Source organism: Anopheles moucheti, chromosome 2 (assembly GCF_943734755.1).
Source record: "Anopheles moucheti chromosome 2, idAnoMoucSN_F20_07, whole genome shotgun sequence".
NCBI classification, from domain to species: Eukaryota; Metazoa; Arthropoda; class Insecta; order Diptera; family Culicidae; genus Anopheles; species Anopheles moucheti.
In genome coordinates, this window is record NC_069140.1 from 11,430,748 (window position 1) to 11,454,483 (window position 23,736).

The window sequence follows — 23,736 nt, forward strand, 5'->3', positions numbered from 1 at the left end:
GCCTTTGGGACGGGGTTAAAACCTGAAACTCACCCGCCAGTAGTGTGTGGAAGGAAAGCTGCCATACTTGGGAAGCCACAGCAGTACGGTTAAGTTATTTTTAGTGCAACAACGAGTTAGCGTAAATAATTACACCAATTCCGTCGACCAACTTCTAATGACACGTGCCGAGTACGATGACCGTGGCCGTAGCTCTAGTGGAATCGAGAAGCTTGAACAGCAGCTCTTTATATCTTTCACTGAATCTACCACTGCAAAGTGAGGGGTTTGCAAACTCGACCAGGAAGACGAGTTGGCACTAATGAAGCTTATCACTACATGGAAGAATTATCATTTGTCGGCCGATTGCACTTGACTTCTCCGTTCTTTCGCTCCGTAGTGCCGCAGAAGGAGGCAACGAGTCAAGATCGTCAAGTTTGGCGGATTTGCAAAGCAAAGCCTGGCGTCAATTAGAGGCCACATTTCATGGTTGGAATCATGTTTTTATGTTGCGCATTTTAATGACGCTCAGTGTCATAACAATATTATATTTCTCGAATGAATGAAAGCATATTTTGGAATACAGTTTATAAAATCTTGTTTAACTAAAAATCAGATTGAGTTCTTCTGCTTTTTGAGTACGTTTCTTTTGATGATCATGTCATGATCATGGAGATAATGCCTATATATGCCATGGAATAAGCGTGTATAGAATTATATTCACTATATTTGCGAATATCCAAGACATTGCTCTGGTTCAGGCGAGATTTGATCGAGGACCTTTTGTGTATAAGAGCGAAAGCCAAAGCCCAAAGAAGTACGATACCCTGGTATATCTCCTTTTGCGTGGCATTTGCTTATACTATTGAGGTACATTCTTTCATTCAGAACTCTGTTAAACTTTCTTGAACATTCTACTCCGTTTGCTCCTTTTACACTTTTTTTTATTCACAATGGACGGCCTCTCTAGTTGAATCTTAATCTAAGGTACAAATCGAATAAGTTACAGATAAATCATTCATCATCATTTTCCAAACAACGAACAGGTCACCTTTTTCCGGGAGTAATAGACCATCAAATTCGTAATATCTTGTCACGATTCACTAACCACTAGTTAAGTATATTACCGATTGTGGCACTTAACCGGCCTTAAAGCTACTCGGGATATAATCTGAGCTTTGGTAGGATTATTTGTAACTTAAAACACTACCGTTGCTGGAAATCTTCCGCTAGACTGTTGAGCGATCAACAAATGCCCGTAGCAACAACAGGATTCCTATGTGTAACGTAAATAATCTCGCATGCCGGCTAGGCTCACGCCATAAGAAAATATACATAATTGAAGTGTTCATCGATTGGGTCTGGTTCTTGCGTGAATCTGGTCGCCGTAGAATCTTTACCCTCATGTTGTGCAATGACCCATAATGTATACTTTACATGTGGTAAATTTTTCATTCCCCTCTACGGACGCCAACGTGAACCCATCATGGTGAATAATTAAACACTGCCAACACCACTCTCCTTAAAGAAGCCCTCCGTTGGCCGTGTGTATGGATTGGCAAGTGCAGGGCTGTTGTAAGGGTATGGTAGCAAATTTCCCAATGCCTCGCCCGACTTTTGCATTATTTGCGTGTCACATGGCACACCCCGAGTTATGTTCCGAAAAAAAACACACACAAAAACGTGCCCAACAACGTGTCCTAATTGTTGGGTCTCTCTAAAGCAAGCCATTTTCCAAACGATAACAAAAGGAATCGAGCACAAAAACGAAACATACAAAAATGGCAAGCGTTGGTTCCTTTTGGATTTGGTATCAGGTGAGGCAGCACCTGAACGTGTTGGACAGGTTAAAACGCTCTGTTCACCGTGGCAACACTTCGTTATGTTCGCGTGTCTTGGCGACGCAGGATATCGATTTACTACTGCTGCTGTGCTGTTATAGTGCGGCACCCTCATCGGAACAGCTCACAATAACGTCGACAGAAAAGAGTTCCACAGGAGCAAAGAAGAAACACCAACGGAACTGCAGAACTGAATGGGAAACGGTTGACGACGATCTGGCAGGGTGTGGGTCCTGTGATGCTTACCACGGCGACTGTGACTGTTTTTGTTTTTGGGGGCTTCAAAAGGACGAAGAAATGGACCAGGCAGGCCGAACCTAGGTGACACGACACGAGAGAAGGTTAATTCGTTGTCTAGTCCAACGACAACGGCTACCCAAGTGGTCCAATTGTGGGCTGCGAAGTGGGTGCCTGAACAAATTACGGTGACATTTTTATGTGTCCAGCAGGACGTTTCGAACGAATTACGATTATTTACTGAACAGCTGTACCGGGGATGGAATCGAATGGTGCTCAGGTTATTGTTAAGTGAATAAACAAATTATAAAGCATTGGAACACGCCCCCCATTCCAACGGAACGACCGATTCGGGAGCTGGTTTCATCCTCGCTTGATGCAAATGACATGAAATGAATATGATAGTTTGGGCATATCTTTAATGGCCAACCACTTTTGCTGCATGCAATTAATGCCAATAAACCAAGCACCGAACTGTAGGCGGCAATTTTGTCAATCGACATCATCCTGCTGTGGCAAACTTTTTGTTCACAGTTTAGCACATTTACCCGCCGCAAGGCTGCATCGGAGATCGGTCATCTGGCACTCATTAGATTGATGCTAAACATTCATATCCTGTCCCTGGTCACGGTCTACATCTGTTCTGCTTTTTGAGTGTTATGCTGCAATAATTTTGCAAATGCTGCTGTCTGAAATACAGTGTGTCACAGTTTTTGGCAATGCAGCCACAATTATTACACGTTTGATGTAGAATTATTTCCCGTTATACCAATATTTGCCAAGAATTTTGGCGAGGAAATGTTTATTTTATTAATCCTTTTATTAAGGATTGAATATCGAAACGGATCGTTACAAAGCATAGTCGAATTTAGTATGTCTGTATTTATTCTAGCAATTCGAACAACATTTCATTAAAAAAATAATTTTTGTATTAATCAAAAGTAACGTATTTTGTAGAATATTTCAAAATTGACGTATGATAAGTTGAAATGCACATGGAAATCGTCTCATTTCGAATCTCCGTAATTCGAGTGGGGAAAAGACTGTCCCTTTTTTAAATTCCTAAACCGTGTGGCCTCACATATCCTCTCTGTACTCATCTGATATCTTTTTTCCGCTCCAATTACAGGCCCCTGTTGGCAGCTGCGTGGGAAACAAAACCCTGAGCGTATCCCCGGACCCGTACAACACCCATCGGCGTTTCGTTTCAAGCGCAAACATCGATCAAATAACGCACCCGTAACGCATCCGTAACGCTTCGTTCAAATGGAGCGCGCTCCCGCGCGCACGTGTTCGCTAACGAAGGCGGCTGGTGGTGAATGAAGCAGCAAGAAGATACGATGAGCAATGCGTAACTTAAAAAAAAGTGAAGTGATTTCGTTGTTGCTGGCAACACTTCAACTTCCCTTGTACCTAGTGGCCGGGAAGGGGAGGCGTGTTGCATGTCGAACATTCGTTTAGGGAAAAAAAGGCCACAGTAAATGTGACACATTCGGGCCCAGTTGCTAACGTGATTTTCCCCCGTACACGGGCGCTTGTGTTCTTTGTTGAACAAAAGGAAAATTAGTATACGTGTCCCCGTCACAGTGTGCAAGAATTTGCCGAAAGGAAACAGCTGTTTGTTGACCCCCGTAAAAGCACAGTCGGCGTGGTGTGTCGGCGGACGTCACTCGGTTCTGTGTGAATCAAAATTACTGTGCTGAGTTCATTCACCGTGCTGAATTTTAATAACGAAAAGCAGTTCAAGATGAAGCGAAATTAATTCTTTAAAGAACTGCCATGCTTGTGCGGATCTGTAGACCAATATTTATGTTTAATTTTATTTTTACGATTTAGTTAGTTTGAATACATTCGTTTAGAAATTGATTTATCTCTAAATTATGTGTCCTTATACATTCTGCAGTATAACTAAAGTTGTGTAGTATATTATGTTGTTGCGAATTTGTGCCAGTTACAGTGAGTGCAATTGCTGCAGCCGTGGGGCTATCGACAACGAAAAATAGTTCGCAGTGATCCAGTGATAAAACGTAGTGATAAATAGTATTTTTAGGCTTAGCATCCGTACCTTCCTGTAAAGTTGTGGACTTGTGTTCTGGGTGTTGCTAGCGTGTGTTGTGTGTGTGTGTCGTAAGGTGACATTATCACCTCGGGTCGGTTTGTTTCGTGTGATCGATAAGCGTTAGTCATCATAGCTTCCAAAACGGCATCCGGTAGCGGTTGGCGAGCAAGCAGCAAGGTGTCCCAGGAAGGTATGTTGGCGTGAAATAATCGCTGCTTATCAATCGAACAGATTCTGTTTGTTTTGCAGTAACGTTGGGCTAGACTTTGAACTAGGGAACAATTTGTAGAGTATGAACAAGAAGCAATATCTATGCTTGTCGGTTACAGTTTTGATGACCCAGTTTTGGTTTTAAATAGAATGGTCTATCAGACTCTGCTTCTCATTGAACTTGCCTCAGCTGTTTTTGTTATTGAATTGTCAGTCACGGTTAGGAATAAAAGATATATTAGTGTTCTGTCTAAAGAATCTTTGAAGAAGAATCGTTCATATAAATCTTTAGCGAAAAGAACTCTCGATATGTTCTTGAATCGTCATAGATTTCAATTCGTCAATTCTTCTTTGAGGACTCCTGAATATTTAAGGATTCCTGATTCTTCGAGGATTCCTGAATCTTTGTGGATTACTGAATCTGTGAGGATAAAGCTTTGAGGAATCATGAATCTTCAGAATCCTTCAGAAGATCCTTTTCTGTTCCTTTCACATCTGTTCTTTCCTTATCTGTTCTTTTATATAATATTTTCCTTTGCTTTACTCTCCCCAACAACTCCAGATGTAAGCGATGAAGGTGCGACCGGAAGTTACGACGATGGTGCGACCACGAGACGCGGCCGGTTCCGTGTGTCGGCACCATCAACGGGCCCTCCAGAAACCACCGTAGGTCGGTTCCGTTTGATACCGCAAACTGGTAAGTTGCATGTTGGCACATCTATCGGTGGTACATCTATGATGTTCCATGCCATTATCTTTATTTGCGAGTTCCATTTATGCCACATCATTTATAATTATTTTTTTTTATTGTGTCATTATCAATTGCGTAGGAAATTACGGACCGACCTCTCCATTTCTCCAGCGCGGTCGGTTCTCCGTCATACCGGAGGAGCCACAGAATTCTCCGGGTGCTTCAGCCAGCACTCCGCCCATTATCACAACAACGGTCGCACCAAGGCAGGGTTCACCCGACTGGGATTTTGATGATGATAAGTCCGTAAGTATAACGCCAGATATTATATGATTTTAAACATTATACTAGGGGGTGAAATCTTACACTTCGTCGTTCGTTCGTTGAATCTTTTTTAGGGTGCAAAAATGTTTAATGAAAATTCAAATTAATGTGGAAAAAATCAATGATTTTTCAATGATTGTATGCTATTTCTCGACTTATTATACTAAATCATACCCTGATAATCGTGTACAATGCTTCTTTATTATTTAATTCTTTAATCTATCGAAAACGGTTGTTACTTATTTGAACACCTAAAAATTTTGTTTCTAACGCATTTTTTACATTTTATGAATACTCTCATGAAAACAAAAAAATGTTTACAAGAATGAAACAGTCGACTGTTTTACAGTGGCATATTTTTGTAAATTTGGCAAATAAAACTACCGATCGCATTAAACTGGACTTCTCAACAAATTCCACAGTCAGCTGGAAACACAACAATAAAGAAGTCAATCCCCGGTAGTAAACACGTCACAAAGGCCTCCGCTGCGTCAACGACGCATAGGGGTGGTAAACATTCAACCCCATCACGCACATCACCACATTCGAGTCTGTTACCTGCAAGGGGCTTGGTGGCTTACGACTCCGCGGACGCGTGTTTTTGTTTTGTCTCTTCGTGTGCATTGCGATCGTTTGTTGTGTGTTTTGCGTAACGGGGTTTCTTCCCTTTATCCGCAAGTGGTGAAGTGTCGTACGCAGTATGTGGATCGAAGTTTCCTATTAGTTTTAAACGAGCCATCCATTTTTCCGTAACACCCCGTCAGATGCAACTTTCCATGTGCGTGAGATAATAGTGAATCACACAGCATGTACACACACACACACGTTCAACTGCACACAGTCCTAGCAACAGCAAAGAAAACCTGTAGGGGTCTCTAGGAGCGTGCCGATTAAAGGTCCATTGCAGCAGCAACAACAAAAAAAAACAGCAAACCAAACGGGTCGTGCGTGGCCTACTTTGCCATTCTTCGGAATCAGCTGCACAAGTGAAATAGAGCGAAAAAGAAAGATAGAAATGGGTGCATGTGTGTGCGTGCTTATTTGTGTATGTGTACGAAAGTGTGTGTGTACATTCGATTCGCTTTCAATCACAGGAAAAAACGATATCGGCTGTTTTGTTGTATACTTTCACCCCCCGCTTTTGCATACAGATTACGCACCCCGTCGCGGTACGGTGCGTCTAACGGCGCTAGGGAAATGTTCTCTTGCATCAGCTGGCCGAAAGTAGCCTTCAATTGGATCGTTTGTTTACTTCCCGGTGCTATTTTTGTTCTCTCTTGCACGGATGCATTTTGTTGTGTGTCATTGGCATTGACGAAAAACAGTTGAAATTTGTTTTTCGTATAATAGGACGCATATTTCACAATAAATTATCTGTTTTTTAAAGCTGATAGTGATTGAGTTATGTTATTTGTATTATATTTTATGAATAATTTACACGAATATGCTTTTGAATTAGACTGTATGACTTGTGTGTATGACAATAATCGACCTTTTTATCATTATCAACTAAAATGGCTTGGACTGTTTCTTGCTTGTTTCGATGATGTACAGTATCAAACAAAATATACGCATTCCGTATGTAATTTCGAAAGTTTTTGGTGCAGCCTACAAAAATTGACCAAACCAGGCTATTAGCATAACCCTGTGAATCATGTATAAAAGAGCTTATTTAAGAACTTGTAAAAGTAAAAGCATATGGAGTGTAAAAGTTTGTAAAAAATTCAATTTCCTGCTTTTAATTTTGAACTTTTACCTATATTTTTAACATCCTTTTGAATTTCGAAACTTCTTCTTGTCTGTCCGTCCTCAAGACATAAGAGGCATGATCGAATTTAGATTTTAAATCCTGATCAAGCGTGTTAAAGCCGTGAATTGCTGGCTATTATAACAGATAGTCTGTAATACCGCTTTGTCAGGGCTAATTTGTTTTTAAATAAATTTCCATTAAATTTGGCATATAAATCCTAAAAAGAAACCTCCCGTTTTTACATTGTACCAAACAAATTTTACCCCGTTTGCTCCACAATTAAGAGCAATTGTAAAAAAAAGCTGCGAATGGTTTGCTTGATACTGTAGCAGCTCTAGTGTATGCGTGTGCAACCGGCCTGGGGAGGTTTATCGGCGCGAATGTGTTCGTGGGTTCGGTATTGGCGACAAAGAAAGCTGCGGATTACACACATGATATGCGCGCTGTCGTTCGTGCCCCATCACTCATTCCAGTGCTTGGCGACACGCAGGGAGGAAAATCTAAGCAAGCCGCGTTCTTACTGTTTGCGCTCTTGATACCTATTGTGTAAAGCCTACTGTGTGCTACTGTTAATAATATTGTATCCACTCAAGGTGCTTCTAGCGTGTGTATGTGTGACAAAACGGCAATTGAGCAGTGACTCGTGTCAGCTGTATTGTGTTTCGCGTCGATAGTCATTTGTTGCGTGGGTGATTTGATGAGTTTTGGAGTGCAAAAAAAAAATGATAATATGCTGATCGTGCTGTGCTGAGCTCCATGGATGGATGGATCAATATGCAAAGGCAAAGGTTGTGAATGCGTCACCAATGCAAACCCATTCACCAGGGGTTAGCGCACGGGTGAGAAGTGAAGCGTAACGAATACACAGGAAAGGGAGTGCAATAGGTAAAGGGCATGTGCATTTACACGATCGTATCGATCGTCGCAGAAATTCGTCCCCCAATGTGTAGTGGCTTTGTGTAAATGTGAAGGAAGTGAAGGAGTGTGTAAACGCATAGTGTGAAGAAAAACCACGAGAGCGCTGGAGTGTTGTTGGGTGGCCACAAATTTCCATGGTGGCATGGTGGTGAAGGAAAACACTAGCGTCGTGTGCGTATGTGTGTATGTGTGTGTAGCTAAGTGGATTAACCAGTCTGTCCGGTTTTTGGGCAGCGTGTGACGTCATCCGCCGTGGCACACAAGTGTGTCCCACAATTTTCCATTGCCCCATAGTTGTGCGTGCGTGTGTGTGTGTGTGTGTGTGTGTGTATGTGGGCGCGTGTGTTTCGCACGCGGCTAATTGCAGAGAAAACTTGTGAGCCTCGAAAGCAGTAGGCAACGGGTGAAAGTGAGACGCATGCTTTTTCTAATCGATCCCAGTCACCTGTAGGCGGCGACGTTGGTGGCGAACGGAGAGAGAAAGCTAATCGGTCAGTCAAGGCAAAACAGAAGAGAGATAGATGAAACCAAATCAATGCCCAAACCGGATCTGTTCGCTGGTGTGTGTGCATTGTGCAAAATCAGCTGATTTACGTGCGCGGTGAAGAATTTGTGCCAATAGAGAGTATAAAATAATAAAAAAAAAGAGTGTGCGTACTTCATACCTTGCGCATGAGTGAGAGGGAATGATGTTCAGCTGATCGCGAATTTGTTGTATCATTGCGAAATCATCTCACCGTAGTGACTGAGCGCTTCTCCTCCGCACACATCAAGAAAGCGTACATCAATCTGTTCCGGTTTACTGTTTTACCGGGATTTTTGTTGTTGTTGTTGCTGCTGTTCGTACGAAACGATAGTGAATCATTTGCCGTGGATGTGAAACGACACAGAAAAAGCCGCCCGGTCATGTAAGGAAAAACAAACAACGACAATTTACACAATCCACACACGGGTGATGGTGTGATGATGAAGTTGTACATCATCCGATTCCGCTGATCTGATGCCGATACGATCGAGCAGAGCGACAAGCAGCTTGAGTAGACAAATTCCGTTGTTGATGCTGGGGGTTGAGGGGGTGCGTTTCCAAGGGGGTTGGGGGTTGTGTAAGGGTGTCCATTTCTTATTACCGTGCAAAACAAACCCCATGGATCGCTAACATTTAACATGTCTGTCTTGGAATTGTTCGAAAAACGTCCAAACCGGTTTGATGTGATAATAAGCATGGATTAAGTAACCGGTTTATTTTGTTTGTTTGTTTACCGGGTGCTAGCATAAGCATAATTATCCCCCATTCGATCGATCTGCTGAGCAGAAATTGCCTTCAATTCCTGCGTATGACTGCGTTGTTTTGTTGCTTGAGAAAGTGAGCATAACTGTTCTCGTGACGCAATACCTTTGAAGTAGCTGCGCATTAAGGCTAGGACTTTAATATTCATACGGCAAGGAAGATCGGATTCTAAAAAACAAAGCAGCTACCTTGTTTACCTAGACTAGCTGGTTGTTTGTTTGTAATGTTTGACTCCATCATGGTCGGTGGTCTGTCGGATGTTGTCTGCTACTCCCGGTGGTAATTATGTTTGCTACATTTGAAGGATGTTTTGAACGTTCGGAGTTGCTCAGTAGCTAATACTGCACGTACAAATTTCCCAGGAAAGGAGGGAAATGTGTTTTCCCAGGAATTGTAATTAAACATCAGTGTTCGTAGAATCACATCCGATCTTTATTACAATAAAGTCCACTCGATCGCACCTTGTTCCACATTGACGGGCTGAAGTTGGACACAACTAGTGACTTGTCGTGCATGGGTATCTATTTTTGGCCTTAGAACCTCTTTGGACTTACCATGTGCTAATGACTGACCTCCTGTCCTGATCCTGTCATGATGGACGCGATCGTGAAGTTGAATGACGAGCAGAGCTCTATTCAATTAGTAGGAAATTTTCTTGGAAGATGTTGTATCACATTATTCTTTTCATTTTATGTACAGAAGTGTACATTTTGAATGTATCTGAAGCGAGATTCGTAACTCTCGACGCGTCTTTTTGCCATTTCATGTACGTTACATGTCTAGGAAATTATTGACACAGATCTAAACGAAGCTAAGTTTGATACACTCAATAGAAACCCTCGTCGAATGCATAAAAACAATCTCAATCATTTTTTCTGCCACATGTGTAGATAAAATCTGTCATTCATCTAGTTTAATTGTTCGTACTCGCTCAATTACCCGCTTAAAAATTACCCTCACCCGCACTTAATTGCGATGATCTCAGCAAGTAATGATCGACCGATGGGTTCGACCAATCATATGCCGCACCGTTAAATGCATTGAATGCACCGCACAGTGTGCACCGAGGACGGACGGACGCGCGTTATTCGGCGTGTAACAATGTCGGGTCGAGCGTTTAATTTAACGTTTTTTTTAAACGATCGCTCCAGCAAACTGTCGGATCAATATCTCGAATCCGTTCGATGCGTTTCTGATTGTGCTGTCGTCAGCGGAAAGTCTCGTCCCCATTGCCGCTGGTGTTAAGCACGGTGTGCTGGAGACGGGCCCGACATTACAAAGCGGAAAACGCTCGTAGAAAACTTTATGTGATGGCATCCCAGACCAGACAAAAGTATCGTCTTATGCGCCGAGCGCGTGTTCGCAGTAAAAGAAGCGTCAAGACAATCCCTTTTGTTGATGGTGGTTTGTTGAGCCGTGAGTAAGTGCATTGGCATCGGCAAACCCACCGACACACTCACGCGTTGCCGGGGATGATGCAAAAATGTCTCTTTTACACAAAAATGACATCTAAAGAAAGCACTAATTTATGGCACTGTCTCACAGCACCGAGTGCAAAATCCTCCATCAGCGTGCAGCATCACGCGTCACGAGATGTCAAGGTTTGTGTCATCTTGTGTGTGCATAGAACGGTCGAAGGGCACATTTGATGGGTTTGTTCCTTCGAGGAAGTAATGCAATCTCTCAATAACCCTCGAGGAGGTGTTTTCTAACCGGGCAATTAGACGGTGACAATTGTCTTGGAGACTTTTTCTCCGAGACTTTTTAAAGAAGCTCAATCCTGCAGAAAAAAACTACGTAAAAACGGAACTTTGGCACGGTATAACGTCCTTCTTGACGGAATTGATAAAAAATTCACGCAGTCGAAGATCACGAAAAGGTGCCGAACAGCGAAATTCTGGTTAAGTAAGGCGGGAAAATTAATCTTGTCCCGAAGCAATCACTTGAGAAGCAGTGCGACGATCCTGAAGGATCAGTGTCTATCAGTGGATCAGTGAAGGATGGAACAAAAAAGTGTCAATTTCAAAAAGAGAAGATAATTACTACATAATTGTGTAAAGAATATTCATTGACAGTTTCTAAACATTCAGTTCGCAAATCTTTAAAGTAATTCTGAGTTTTACACTAAGCCGAGAGAGATCTGGAATCATTCCCGCTTGTTGGTCCCTTCTCAAAAAAGAAGCTCACTTAGTACTAACCTTCGTTGACTGACTCGTTGAAAGCTTTACTAATATGTGAATGGTTAGTAATTTCTGTAAAGAGTTCAGATTGTTAAACTTATAGTAAATAAGAATTGAACATTTGCGAATAATATTTGCATGTCAGTTGCGTTCACATTCAGAAGTTCTGCTGTCGATAGTCGCACAAAAAAAAACAAACAAACAAAAGGCTTATTTGTTGTGATGTTTAAATTCGGTTAAGACTTCAACCTAAACCAGACGTAGTGCTAGTCGTACTTTACTGATAATGCAATTCTTTTGGACAAAATGATCCCAGTTTGAGGAAAATTGGACCTCTTAAGTAGCCTCTTGCTAATAATTCATTGTATTTAAAATTCCACACTAAAATTGCAAAGTGCCCATTACCGTTCGTAAATCACCGTTCAGCCAAAAATTAATTTCGACTGGATTTAAATCTCTTTCCCAGTCAAATTATGCGAAATCCTTGCCTTCTTTTATCAATTTAGAACGAAATCAGCTCACCTTTTGCTGTGTGTGCGGTGAGCGATTGTGTTGCCGGCAGATAATGTTTAACCGCTCTCCATCTCCAGCTTCATTACAAATTCCACTCCATTATTGTTTTTCGAGCGGATAAGGTTCCTGCCACACAGTCACGCATTGAACGAAAAAAAAAGACGCCCGCGTCTGACAGTTCCACAGACCGCGCTTATCAATTCCGGACCGCGCTCATTATTATTCTACCGGTGACCGGCGTTTTTTTGTTTTGCTTGTGCTTGGCTTCCTTTAAACAAATTTCACGGCCAACGTCGCAAAGTCTTCTTGCTGGACGCACCAGGATGCTGGCGGGCAAACGCGAAAGAAGAACCTCATGAACCACTCAAAGACAGACAGTGTGCCTGTTGTTCGCACTCTGCACGGCCGACAATAATGTGTGCCATGCGTCCGATAAGGGCGTCACAATTGATGGGATCTCGTGTCGATTATTGTGACCGGCACGAAGGCAAAGCAATGACGCTAATCGTGCCTGCGTGTACGACGGTCAACTGTTTGCAGCTTGAAATATTGGGTTGGTTAAATCGGGGTGTGTGAGCTCGAAGAATAATGTTTGAAAATTGTTATTTGTTTCTGTAGGGTATTCGTTTGTTTTTGAGCTAAGCGATTGACTTCCTTTATAATCGTGTTTGTTCAATTCGAGCGATAAGATCATTATTTACAAACGATGGGCGATGCATGATGGTAGCACCGTGCATGTTCTGAATCACTAATCATGCGATTGATACTAGTTGGAAAATTAATTAACAATGCAATGATTATTTTAAACCGAAGCGCGGACAAGAATTTGTTTACACTCCGAAAGGTTTTTCCGCTCGCACATAACTGTCTAGTTTATTAATAAGCCGTCCGTGCGTAGGATGGCTTGACGTTGAAAGCAACCCATCGGCAAGTGACAACCAATACGGCCAATTAAAGCGTCAATCGCTGTTTTATATTTATTTTCCTGTCATATTTAAACCGCAGGTTTCCTTTTATTTTCTTCCTTTTATTTCGCTTTTTTAGCCACGTAGAAGACGCGAAACGGGCACGAAATGTCGAGCAAATTGAATGTTTTCATTACGTTTTTTTTTCGCTGTGCACTTGTTGGATTGTTCCTTTTTGCGATGACCGCATGGGACTTTCGCCGGACACGACAGGCTGGCAATGGCGACCTATGAATCACTCCGCCGAACAGGGTGCGACATGCGACCGTCGGAATGCTTTATCGTTCGGGGGGTGGTTGGGGATGAGATTAAATTGGATTAAAGATTGAATTACAGACGCATAGGCACCAAAGGCCGTTTTGGTTTCACACGTATCGCGTATCGCACTCGGGAAAAAAAAGATAACGCACAATTTGGTCACAGAATTGGTGGAAAGAGTGTGTGTAACAAGAGCTTGGCCGGAGTTCAATCGTGTGGCGTATCGGGTAGACGATGGTAAAGCTATTGTGAATCATATGTTTGGTTAGTAATGTAGGATTATGGATAAGTAGATTTAAAGTCAATACCCTTAAGGTTGATGAGTTGGGATTTTTTTTGGTAATATTTTCACATAACAAAAAGATATTTTTCTATGTATCTTGATAAAGAATTGTTCGAAAAACTAACTGACAGATGGGACCAAAAATTAGATGGTTTATTATGAGTTTGCGAACCCTGTAAAATGTTTCAAATGCAACTACAAGTACAATGTTTACCATTGGTTTTGGTCTAGGTCGCAGCTTAATTAATCGATTTGTGTAAATCTTATCTAAACAAACAAAGAACATGGAAATCGCTAATCACTCGGTAAAAGGTCCCGAGTTACGCTTAATTTATTGCCATCCGATGGCTATCGATTGTGCGCTTCTCGTAAATCAGTCGCCAGTCAGTTCAGTGCCGACCATCAAGCCCGGGGGCCATTTATCATACGTCAATCGACGCTGCTTTTACAGTGATTGGTGCCTGTTTGTTCCACCAGCATCCGTTTTGCCTTCCCCTGGCGTGATCGCGTTGAAAGCTGAAACAACCGCTTGGTCCCCCACTAAACGGTTCTGCTGCGATTTTATCGAACACATCAATATTTCCACTTAATCGCTTAGCGAAAGTGAGCATTACGGGGCGTGTGGACACCGATACGGGAAACTCTCCTTCGATCGGATCGGGTTTTAACTTGTGCAAAGGTCCGGTGAAGGAAACCACCGTAAACCAAACCAACGAACCATCGGTATGGGTGTATTTTACGCGAGCCGCTGGCCTTAAACCACACACCAAAGAGGAGGTCGCACGCGACATAAATTAACCTCACGCAAGTGTGTTTGGGTTTTAACGATCGTATCATAACATCGGTAAAGGGGTAGAGGGGGGTAGGTGATACGTCCATCATGCAGCTGGCTTATCGATGTTCTAATCCTAGCAGCTGCTTACACGGGAGGTACATTTGTCATGCCACCGTTGAGCTGCGTGTTGGTTCTCCCGTGCAGGGTTCTTCAGCTTATCAAAAGGTGGCTTTTTTATGAAAGTTGATAAATTACTGTAATTAAATTTAAATCAATTGTAACTTGTAATTTACGTCACACGAAAGATCAAAGTACAGTTTACAGAATATTCAGAATTCGTGTTATTCTTCTAGATATAGATGGTAACCCTGTTGTTGCTGCAAATCGATCTAAGGATGGCAAGGTTTGCGGCGATGCTTATGTGTTTACCCGACGAGCAGAAAAATGCAGTCGCACCTTCACTTGAACGATTGCTCAGCGTTCTTTCGAGCCCTCGAAGCGATAATGATTTACCGTCCTCCAGTTGCCGTTTTCCTGTATTGTGTGTGTGTGTACTTAACTCATCACGCCACCTCCAATCGGCAGAAGTATACACAATCGTTTGAAAGGGGGGGGGGGAAATTATAGAAGAATAATTATAACGTTCTAGAGTAATTACAGTTAATTAGGGAATAAAGGGTATCAATATTTGTTGATCGTTGGTGTATCTCTTAATAGGGGTACATATTATAAATTTAAATGTGTAATTTGGACTAACATAATTTAAAAAATATTCCAACTATCTATAAGACGCTAGAATCTTATTATTGATTGAATTTTTGGGGATATTTCATAAAACATTTCTTCTTTCGAAATGTTATGAATGAAATATGCTTTTTTGTTGCCCCTCTCATCAGGTTAACTGTCACAACGAATGATTCTTTCGCGAACGATCGAGCTTATGCGACAAACACGCACTGGTCGGCGCTCGGTTTGTGTGTTTTACATAAACCATTAACTTCAATTTAATTCCCTCGCTCGTTTGGAGCAATTGATCTTTGCGGACTGCGGAGTCCATTGGTGACATTCTAATTGAAAACAGCTGTGGTAGCGGAATGCAACATACCACCGTCCCCTCCGTACATGTCCGCTGTCCCGCTATGCCACACACCATATGCCAGGGGGAATATTAACGAATGGGTCGAGAAATTTGCACGCAACCGTAAGCGGGCGGCATTGCGCCCACCACAAAGCTCTGCCCTGTGGCAGTGAGATAAAAGTGTTTGTTGCCTTTAGTCTCAACCGCTCGTTCACGCTGCAGTTTGTCGCTGCAGTTGCATTTCATCACATGCTAATTGATTGCATCGATACGGTAATGCCTTGGCCGACATTGAAAAACTTACGGGCGGAATGTGATTTGCTGTCAAGGTTGAACAGCCGAAGAAATGCATCGATTTTTCCACCACCACCACCACCTTCGAAATGATGTATGTTGGAAATGTGTTTAATGTGTGTCTAGCGACCGATCGCACTGCTAAAATTCATCGTTTATTATTATTCATTTTCGATTTGTTTTGCATATTTGCACCGTGCGGTTTTTTTTTTGGTTTGGTTTCGTCTTACCACTTCTGCTACCTTGACCCGTTTCCAAAGGCATAACGGTGTGCCTGTGTGCAATCACGTCACACCTTCTCCTGTCCCGGGGTTCTGTGTGGGTTTGATTAACATTTAAAAGCGCTGTATCGTGGTGTGTCGACAACGCAGACGAAAATATGTGTGCAATAAACTGTCACCGCGAGCCGTGCACTTCGTGGGGTAGGTGCGAGTAAAGTCTGATTTCCATCGACAGCAGCAACTAGAGAGACCTTTCATTTGTGCGATTGCTGCTGAAAGCCAATTACAATGTTGCGTTATCTCGTCCATCCTTGGGACCGTAAACCCGCCGCACAATCGCCAATATTAAATCTTTGGATATCGATGATCACGAACGATCATAAAATGTCGTAAATCCTAACCTATTTAAAAGCCGGTTCGGAGGTTATTAAATTCACAAGATTGTTTTACTTAAAGTTCTGTTCAGATCAAGAATGTTTGATTTAAAATTACAGGGTTTTTCATAGTTATAAACATGCGGCCAAAAACCCAATAATTTAATTTCGGGCTGATGAAATTAAATGCTCTGGATCAAAAATCTGAAGCTTGCATTCAAAAATACACGCCGATAGCATGAAATCGAGTGCCAGTCAAAAACGGAACCCTGTAAACAATTATTTTATTGGACATTGGTGTTCAAACCGATATAATGCGAAAGTTTCTCAATGTAGCTCCATTTTGGAAGTAAGGAGAGCTCCATAAAGAAAGAATAGAAGCAGAAGATCCACAAAGCATTCATTAGGCGCAAATAAAACTCCTAGTCACGACAGCTCACTCAAACCTTATCCTTATCTTGTAGAATTTAACACTCAAGGAATTTATTAAAGCAGTTAATCATACAATTATCAACTTAAACAAAATTAATCCAATAGATCCAGGTTGTTGCTCCCGACCAATAGTTATTTATAACGAGTAGTTGTTTACCTTTAACTTAATCGCTGTAGAAAAAGAACATTTTGGAGGTAACAGGAAGCAAAGCTCATCACGCTGCCTAAACACACCCCAGGAGCAAATCATTACTCATTAATCATTCCTTTCGGTGTGGCGATAACACATAAATCTGTCGGAATGTTGTTGTTTATGTTTACTCGTGTCGCTTTCTTCCATATATTTTTTTTGTTGGCGGTGGTGGTGGTGATGTGACAGTCCCAATTTGTTAGCGAAATGTCGTCTCCACATGTCGTTGCATAGTCGCAATAAATACGCGAATCACCGTGCATAATGCAATGACACCGAAATAGATGTTGTATTCTGCGAGACTTTCGCGTAGCCGTCGCATCGGTTTATTGCTTTATTTTTACCAAAGCGTACCACCAATCAAAACTCCATCTTACGAAGCGTTACCGTGCGTTTTTGGTTTTGCATTGGTTTGTACAAACAAAAAACAAAGCCACATGGTGATGATTTATTTGCGCTCTGGTAGGAGTTTTAAATTTAAATCGCACTTATCTACGATGAGGAATAGCTCGCTTAGATAGCAATTCCTCGCGCATACGTGGTTGGGTGATGGGCCCAGCTTATGTCAAGGTCTTCCGAATGGTTTTGCGCTTAAAACTCATTACAGTTCTAGCGGTAACAGCCCAAACTTCAACGAAAAGTACATTGTTCACAACCGATGGGCAGCAATGTTTGGATGCCACTCCGTTGTCTTATCACCTTGGGTGTTTGTTTGCGTCAAGATTGTGTCGAATGCTTGCGCCTTCTTCACCGAGTCACCCAAGGGTGTGTGTGTGTTTAAGGAAATATTGTAACAAACAGACACACGCAATTGCCAGTGGGTTGTGCGCAAAACCAAGGGGGTAAGTTTTAGTGGAACAGACCAAAACAGACCCTTGAAATGTAATGGGGAAGTGACACGGGGTATGTCATTATGTATTCCGGCCACACATATCAGTTGACGGGCAGTTGCTGCAACAGCTTCGCCACTGAAACGAATGCAAATGTAATGCGGCTAACGATGGGTAAATGTTTGTATCTGATTCTTGTTGGTACCATTTAAAAAAAAAACGATCACACAATTGAAACATTGTGAGTTATTGGTGTTGCAACTGCACGTACCTAGACAATTGTCAAACGACACTCCCCGGTACATGTGTGCACCCTTGCATTCGAATGTGCTGTTTGGGTGAGTTTTAGCTTAGGATAGTCTTAGAATTCCGTACAGTCCCGTTTTGCTGTAGACATACGAGTTGTACCGAATACCACGATGCCGTGTTCGTGATCAGCTGATCACGTTTTTGCAAAAGTGCTGCGAGGGCAATTAAAAGTTTTACTGCAAACACACTTACCGCGTGGAGCCACTTAATTAGTAAAGGCATGGCTAGTCCGCCGCGTTTGAAGATTGGAGAAGATATTCACAACCATCAAGAGGATATTCTAGTATGGAAGTTACTCTTATTATAATCCTTTATAATTTTTAATTTATAGTCCACTTTAAGGTCAATTTTAACTTATTTTGTCTTACACTTACTTACTTAAGGAATCTTTTAGAAAAAGGCATTTATATGAATCTTTAGCGAGGAGTCATTTAAATCCGGAATCGATTCTCAAAAGATTCATGAATCCTCAGAGCAGTCGCGGCCATACCACTGTGGAGGCCTTAAGTGGAGATTATAAATGATGGATGATTCATGAATCTTAAATGATTCATGATTCTTTGGAGTAATCAATTTGAATCATTAACTTGAATTAGATTCACCCAGCAGTTATACATGTTTATTTAATGATTGTTTGGAATATAGATTCAGATTCATTCCGATTCATGAATCTGAATCAAATTCTCCAAAAATAGTCAATTGTGTTGCGATAATGTACGCAAATCAGACAATAAATAGGGCTGATGATCTTACCTTACTTATCCAACTAAAATTATGCTGAACTAATGAGCGGAGATGTTTACTTACTGATCTATTTATATTGACATGACATGTTTCGCCGGGGACTATGTTATACAATAAAGAAATTCAACTGACAGTTCTATAATGTCAAAAATAGTTGACAGAGGTGGTAATAACGTAGATCACCCTAGGAGAATTAAGATCGATCACTCTAGTTCTTTCTGATCAATCAAACAAACCCCCTCCCGGCTGATGTTTGCATACTGACGAATGAATAACAAAACCTTTGACCGGGGCGCTATTGGGGCAAGACAAAGCGTCCAGTTCAATGAACTTTTCCGCTCAGCTGTTTGGCGATGAGGCAAGCAATCCGTTCGTTCGTGACCTATTCTGCTTTCCAACCCTTCGCTCTGGTTGGACGGTTGAACGCGCATACTAATCGACTTTCTCTCGTGTGCTTGGTTGAAGCTAAACGCCTGTACACTCCATTCTGTAGGGTCTGTTTTCTAGAATTGTTTGGATCAGTGTTACACGTTGATACGTTTTACGCCACGAGTTACCACAGACAAAATGGCAACGACTTGATTGAGCCTTATGTCGAACGCATCGACTGACTGGCTGACTGTTCTAAATGAGCAAACGTGCTGTGCGGTGATGGTATTTGTTTACGTGAGATGGTTTTGGGGTGATTATTTGTCACCTTCATTGGACATACCCGACCTCGTGCAAGGGTATCGTGGGGTGGAAAATTTCAATACCCCCAAAGTATCCACCATTCCAGTCCGGCGTTCCGGCGTGTATGTGTGCTTCACGATGCTCGGTTATCATGAGCAAACATACTGCCATCCCGGAACGTGGTGTTTGCACATCAATGCCTCCCCGCCACACCAACCGAACGAGCGGACAACACACACGGCTGTGTTTGCCATTCTAATACACACATATGGACCTTTCGCCCTATACGGAAGGGCTTTCTACCCGTTTCGTTCGGGCGTACAATTTCCGACGGGACCGGGGCGGGGTGCGGGTAGTGACACCCCACCGCACCCGACAGGGGTACACGTGTGCCTTTTTAAGTTGGTTGTGTGTGGTGTCAAGAGCGTCAAGCGTCTGAGATTCGATGCACTGAATTGTTTCGTATCAAAACAACCAATTTGGTGTCTGCCTTTCGGTGTTTGGTTCGGTGCAGGCAAGTGAAAATGATGTGTTTCCATTAAAAATAATGTACACAGCTGAAAATGATCCACAACTGTGTGTTGCCCACCGTTATCAGCAGAACAGTAGGCAACCGGGGTTCAAGATTTTCTCGGAATGTTGTTGGGATAATGGTTGTGAAATAGTTAAGCGAACAAACAGATTGTTAGCGTTGATGGCTGCATTTATCGTCCACAACAGTCAACATTGACAAGTGATGCGATACACGACGGTGGCTTTTCAGATGGGGAAAGCGAGAGAAAAGAATACGCCAAACGTTATCATCGTTAGCCCTATGTGCCCTGAGAGAACCAGTTGCAGTTACAGACAGCTGTTGGCACAAAACCCCACTTTTGTAGGGGCTTTTATTCTTGAACATAATCAGCACGTCATACTTTCTTATCAACATATTTGCCATCGTAAGTTCTGGCATTAAATATTGTTTGTTTGCGAGCAGGTCCTGGTTTGTCTATTGCTAGTACTGTTCGACTTGGACACAGTCCACAAAGTGTGCTAGCCGGTGGAAGGGTTTTTTTGGTAAGAGGCAAATGTGGTTGTTGAGTTGGGACCCTTACGAATACATTCGTCTTTTTAAGATGCAATTGATCGGTGATAGTTTATAAAGATAGAATTGGAGAAAATTGAACTTTTGGAGTTTGAGAGTTCTCAGAATTCCAATTTGGGTTATTGAATCTTTTGAAAGTTCTAGAATAGTTCTTGGAATTCTAATCTGAGCTTTTGAGAGAGTTCTTGGAATCCCAATTCTATTTCTAAAACTGGTCGACACAGTCCACAAAGTGTGCTATCCGTGGAAGGGTTTTTGTTTTGGTAAGAGGCAAATGTGGTTGTTCAGTTGGGAGTCTTACATTCGTCTTTTTAAGATGCAATTGATCGGTGTTAGTTTACAAAGATAGAATTGAAGAAAATTGCATTTTTGGGAGTTGGAGTTTCGGGAGTTTTTGGGAGAATTGGAGTTCTTAGAATTCCAATTTGAACTATTGAGAGAGTTCTTGGAAACCAATTCTATTGCTAGAACTGGTCGACTTGGACACAGTCCACATAATGTGCTAGCCGTGAAGGGTTTTTTTGGAGATCTTCTTTAAAATTGATATTGCAACTGATCGGTTATAGTTTATAATGATATAATTGGAGCTATTTTGGGAAGAGTTCTTGGAATTCCCTTCAATGTGAGGTTTTACGCGTGTAGTCTTCTCAAATAGAGTTCAAGCTCAATGTTTTACTGAGAGCTTTTGAAATTATCTATAGAATTCTTGGAATTCCGAACAATATGAGGTTTGATGCTTTTAGTCTACTCATGCCATGCCTTTGCTGTCTCGGTTATGTATCGGATTGGAACAGAAAGTGTAGATATTGGTTATGCTTTACATTTGAATTATCAGCTCATGATCTGTACCCTTCCTGCTTCATCCTCCGCTAGGCAACGAACAGTTACGGCTGATTGTTTCGAAGATGAAAGAAGGTGACACGTATCCAATTTCCAGCTGCGGAGAGACTTGCAGCAGCAAACCACCACACAGCTGCCATTAGCTAGCGCGGAAAGCAAGCGAACACATTGTTGGTATCTCTGAAACGCAGCGCATTCCGGTGCGCTCGTGTTGCATCGGAACATCGGGCTGCTGCACCCGGATTGAAACGGAAAGCCAATATCCTGCAGAGCAGAAAGTAACGATAAGAAATCGAAACGGGAAGCGACCGGCTTCTTCCCGCCCGAAAGCAAGAAGTGTACAAATAAATTAACCCTAATTAATTGCGCCGGGAAGCGAAATAAACCCCACAACAACGCGGCGGTACGCCGTTGGCCTGGGCGGCTGCGAGCACAGCGCGAGCAAATTTAGATTAATTAAATGGACGGTTCATCTAACGGCGGCACAACGACCACCGCTGGGCTGCTGATACTGGAGCAGCAAAAGCAGCCACTTGCCGCATCGATGGCACCCTCACCGAAGAACAACAACGGTACCGCCACACCGGACGAACAGCAAAACGAACGTCGACTGGCACGGGAGATGGAAGAGGCGAAGCGACGGATGAAGAAGCGGGTAGAATTTATGCAGGAGCGCCTACCGCGAAGTGACAACTTTTTGGAGACGCCCGATGAGACTCGATTTCGAATGCAATCGCACGGGAAAGTGACATCACACAAACCGATAAGGATGACCAGTACGATGTCCTGGGGTAGTGACGGTACGCCGGTGTACGTGGGCAGTCCGGTGACGGATGAAGATTTCGAGCAGCTGATCGATAGCCGCATGCAGGGCCTTGAGGAAATCCGGTCCGACTCGGACTCGGACTTTGGGGACGATCACGGTCTACCGCCGCAGCGGGTTGCCGAAGTGGGCCATCGTCGTGATGTCGGTGCACTGCGCAGACCGATCGGTGGTGGTGCTAGCAGTGGCGGTGCTGGGGTCAATGTTGGTGGACACCCGTCTGCCTCGTCCTGGAGCGATGGCAGTAGTACGGTGAGCGATGTGGAAGAGGAAGTGGATCATGAGCAGCAGCAGGAGTTGAAGACGCGCACTACTGCGGACCACTCACCGCTAGACCTTCCATCGTCGATGGAAGTGACCGGCGGACCGTTCCGAATGCTGGTACCCCCGATGAGCCCGGGCAGGCGGTCGGATAGTAACGTGTTGTTCGGACCTTCCTCGTTGCCCATAATCCTTCCCTTCCACGTCCGGCGCCGATTGTCCGAGTGTCGCGAAGAGGACGAAGAGGACGAGAAGCAGCAGCTGTCATCACATTCCCCACCATCGGCTGCGCTCCGATCAGTCGGTCCGATACCCTCGATCGTTATCGGTACGAGCCCCACTGACGCGGAACCGTCGGTGGCAGGCAAAGCAACAACGCAGGATGAAGAGAACGAAGCGACCGTACCACGTAAATCACGGTTCATGGTTACGAAGACGGAGGAGCAACAGCAGCAGGAACAGCACAAACAGCAGGATCTGCCGAGCGCCGGTGTGCGGCTTCGGCCCGAAACGATCGCGCTGCTGCCGGTGTCAGCGTCACTCAACTCGCAGACGATTCACTTTCCGTGCAGTGGCAGTAGCAGCCAACAGTATGACCAGCGCACCTCTTTGCGGTCGGTCTTTTCACCGGATGCTGCACCGCACCTCAATACGCCCCACCTTGATCGGCGGTTCTTCGACACCTCGCTGGTAGAAATCCGTCCACTAACCCAAAGCAGAGGCTCGCTATCATCGGCAACGGGAGCTGACACGACGAACGGTTATGAATCTGGAACCACTGCCAACTCATTGCCCAAGGAGCCTTCGGTGGCTGGAGAACCGCAACCAGCTAAGAGTAACATTCCGTTCGAGTTGGACGAGGTGTGGGTAAAGCGGCCGGATCCGGTAGCCACCGCCTCAACCTCCAAAGAAGATGCGTCGAAAGTGGGTGGTCGTGCCGCAACCTTACCGGTGAATGCGAAGCCCAACTACGCAGCTTTTGCCGGCAGTCCCGAGAAACAGAAGTCGCCCACGAAGGCAGTGATTGTAAGTTTTGTTTTGTTGCGAGTCAATGGAAGATTTAATTGATCGTTTTTAAAGCCTTTGATGTAGAAATTGAATTTTTGTATCAGATAGAAGAAAGTGATCGATCATTGACGTTGCACCCCCGTGTGTCGAATGTGCAGAAAATGTAACAAAAACGAATCGCCATGGTACAAAGTGCTCAATTTTGTTTGGACTGATGTCCTTGCCGTGCGATAGTAGTAGCGTGAAGCAACCTAAAAAGATAACAACGAACGAACAAAGGCGGGTTGATAACGCGGCAGTACTGT

The 23,736-nt window shown here is 43.3% G+C and overlaps 1 protein-coding gene across 1 annotated transcript in view; it reads left to right on the forward strand.

Annotated features, from left to right (window-relative positions):
* The first annotated feature begins 21,624 nt into the window (after positions 1–21,624).
* The window catches only part of LOC128298608 (uncharacterized), a 47,097-nt gene continuing 44,985 nt past the window's right edge, over positions 21,625–23,736 (forward strand). The window contains exon 1 of the mRNA XM_053034375.1: positions 21,625–23,449. Within this exon, the coding sequence (XP_052890335.1) occupies positions 21,800–23,449 (1,650 nt within the window). The 5' untranslated portion in view covers positions 21,625–21,799. The remainder of the gene's footprint in view (positions 23,450–23,736) is intronic.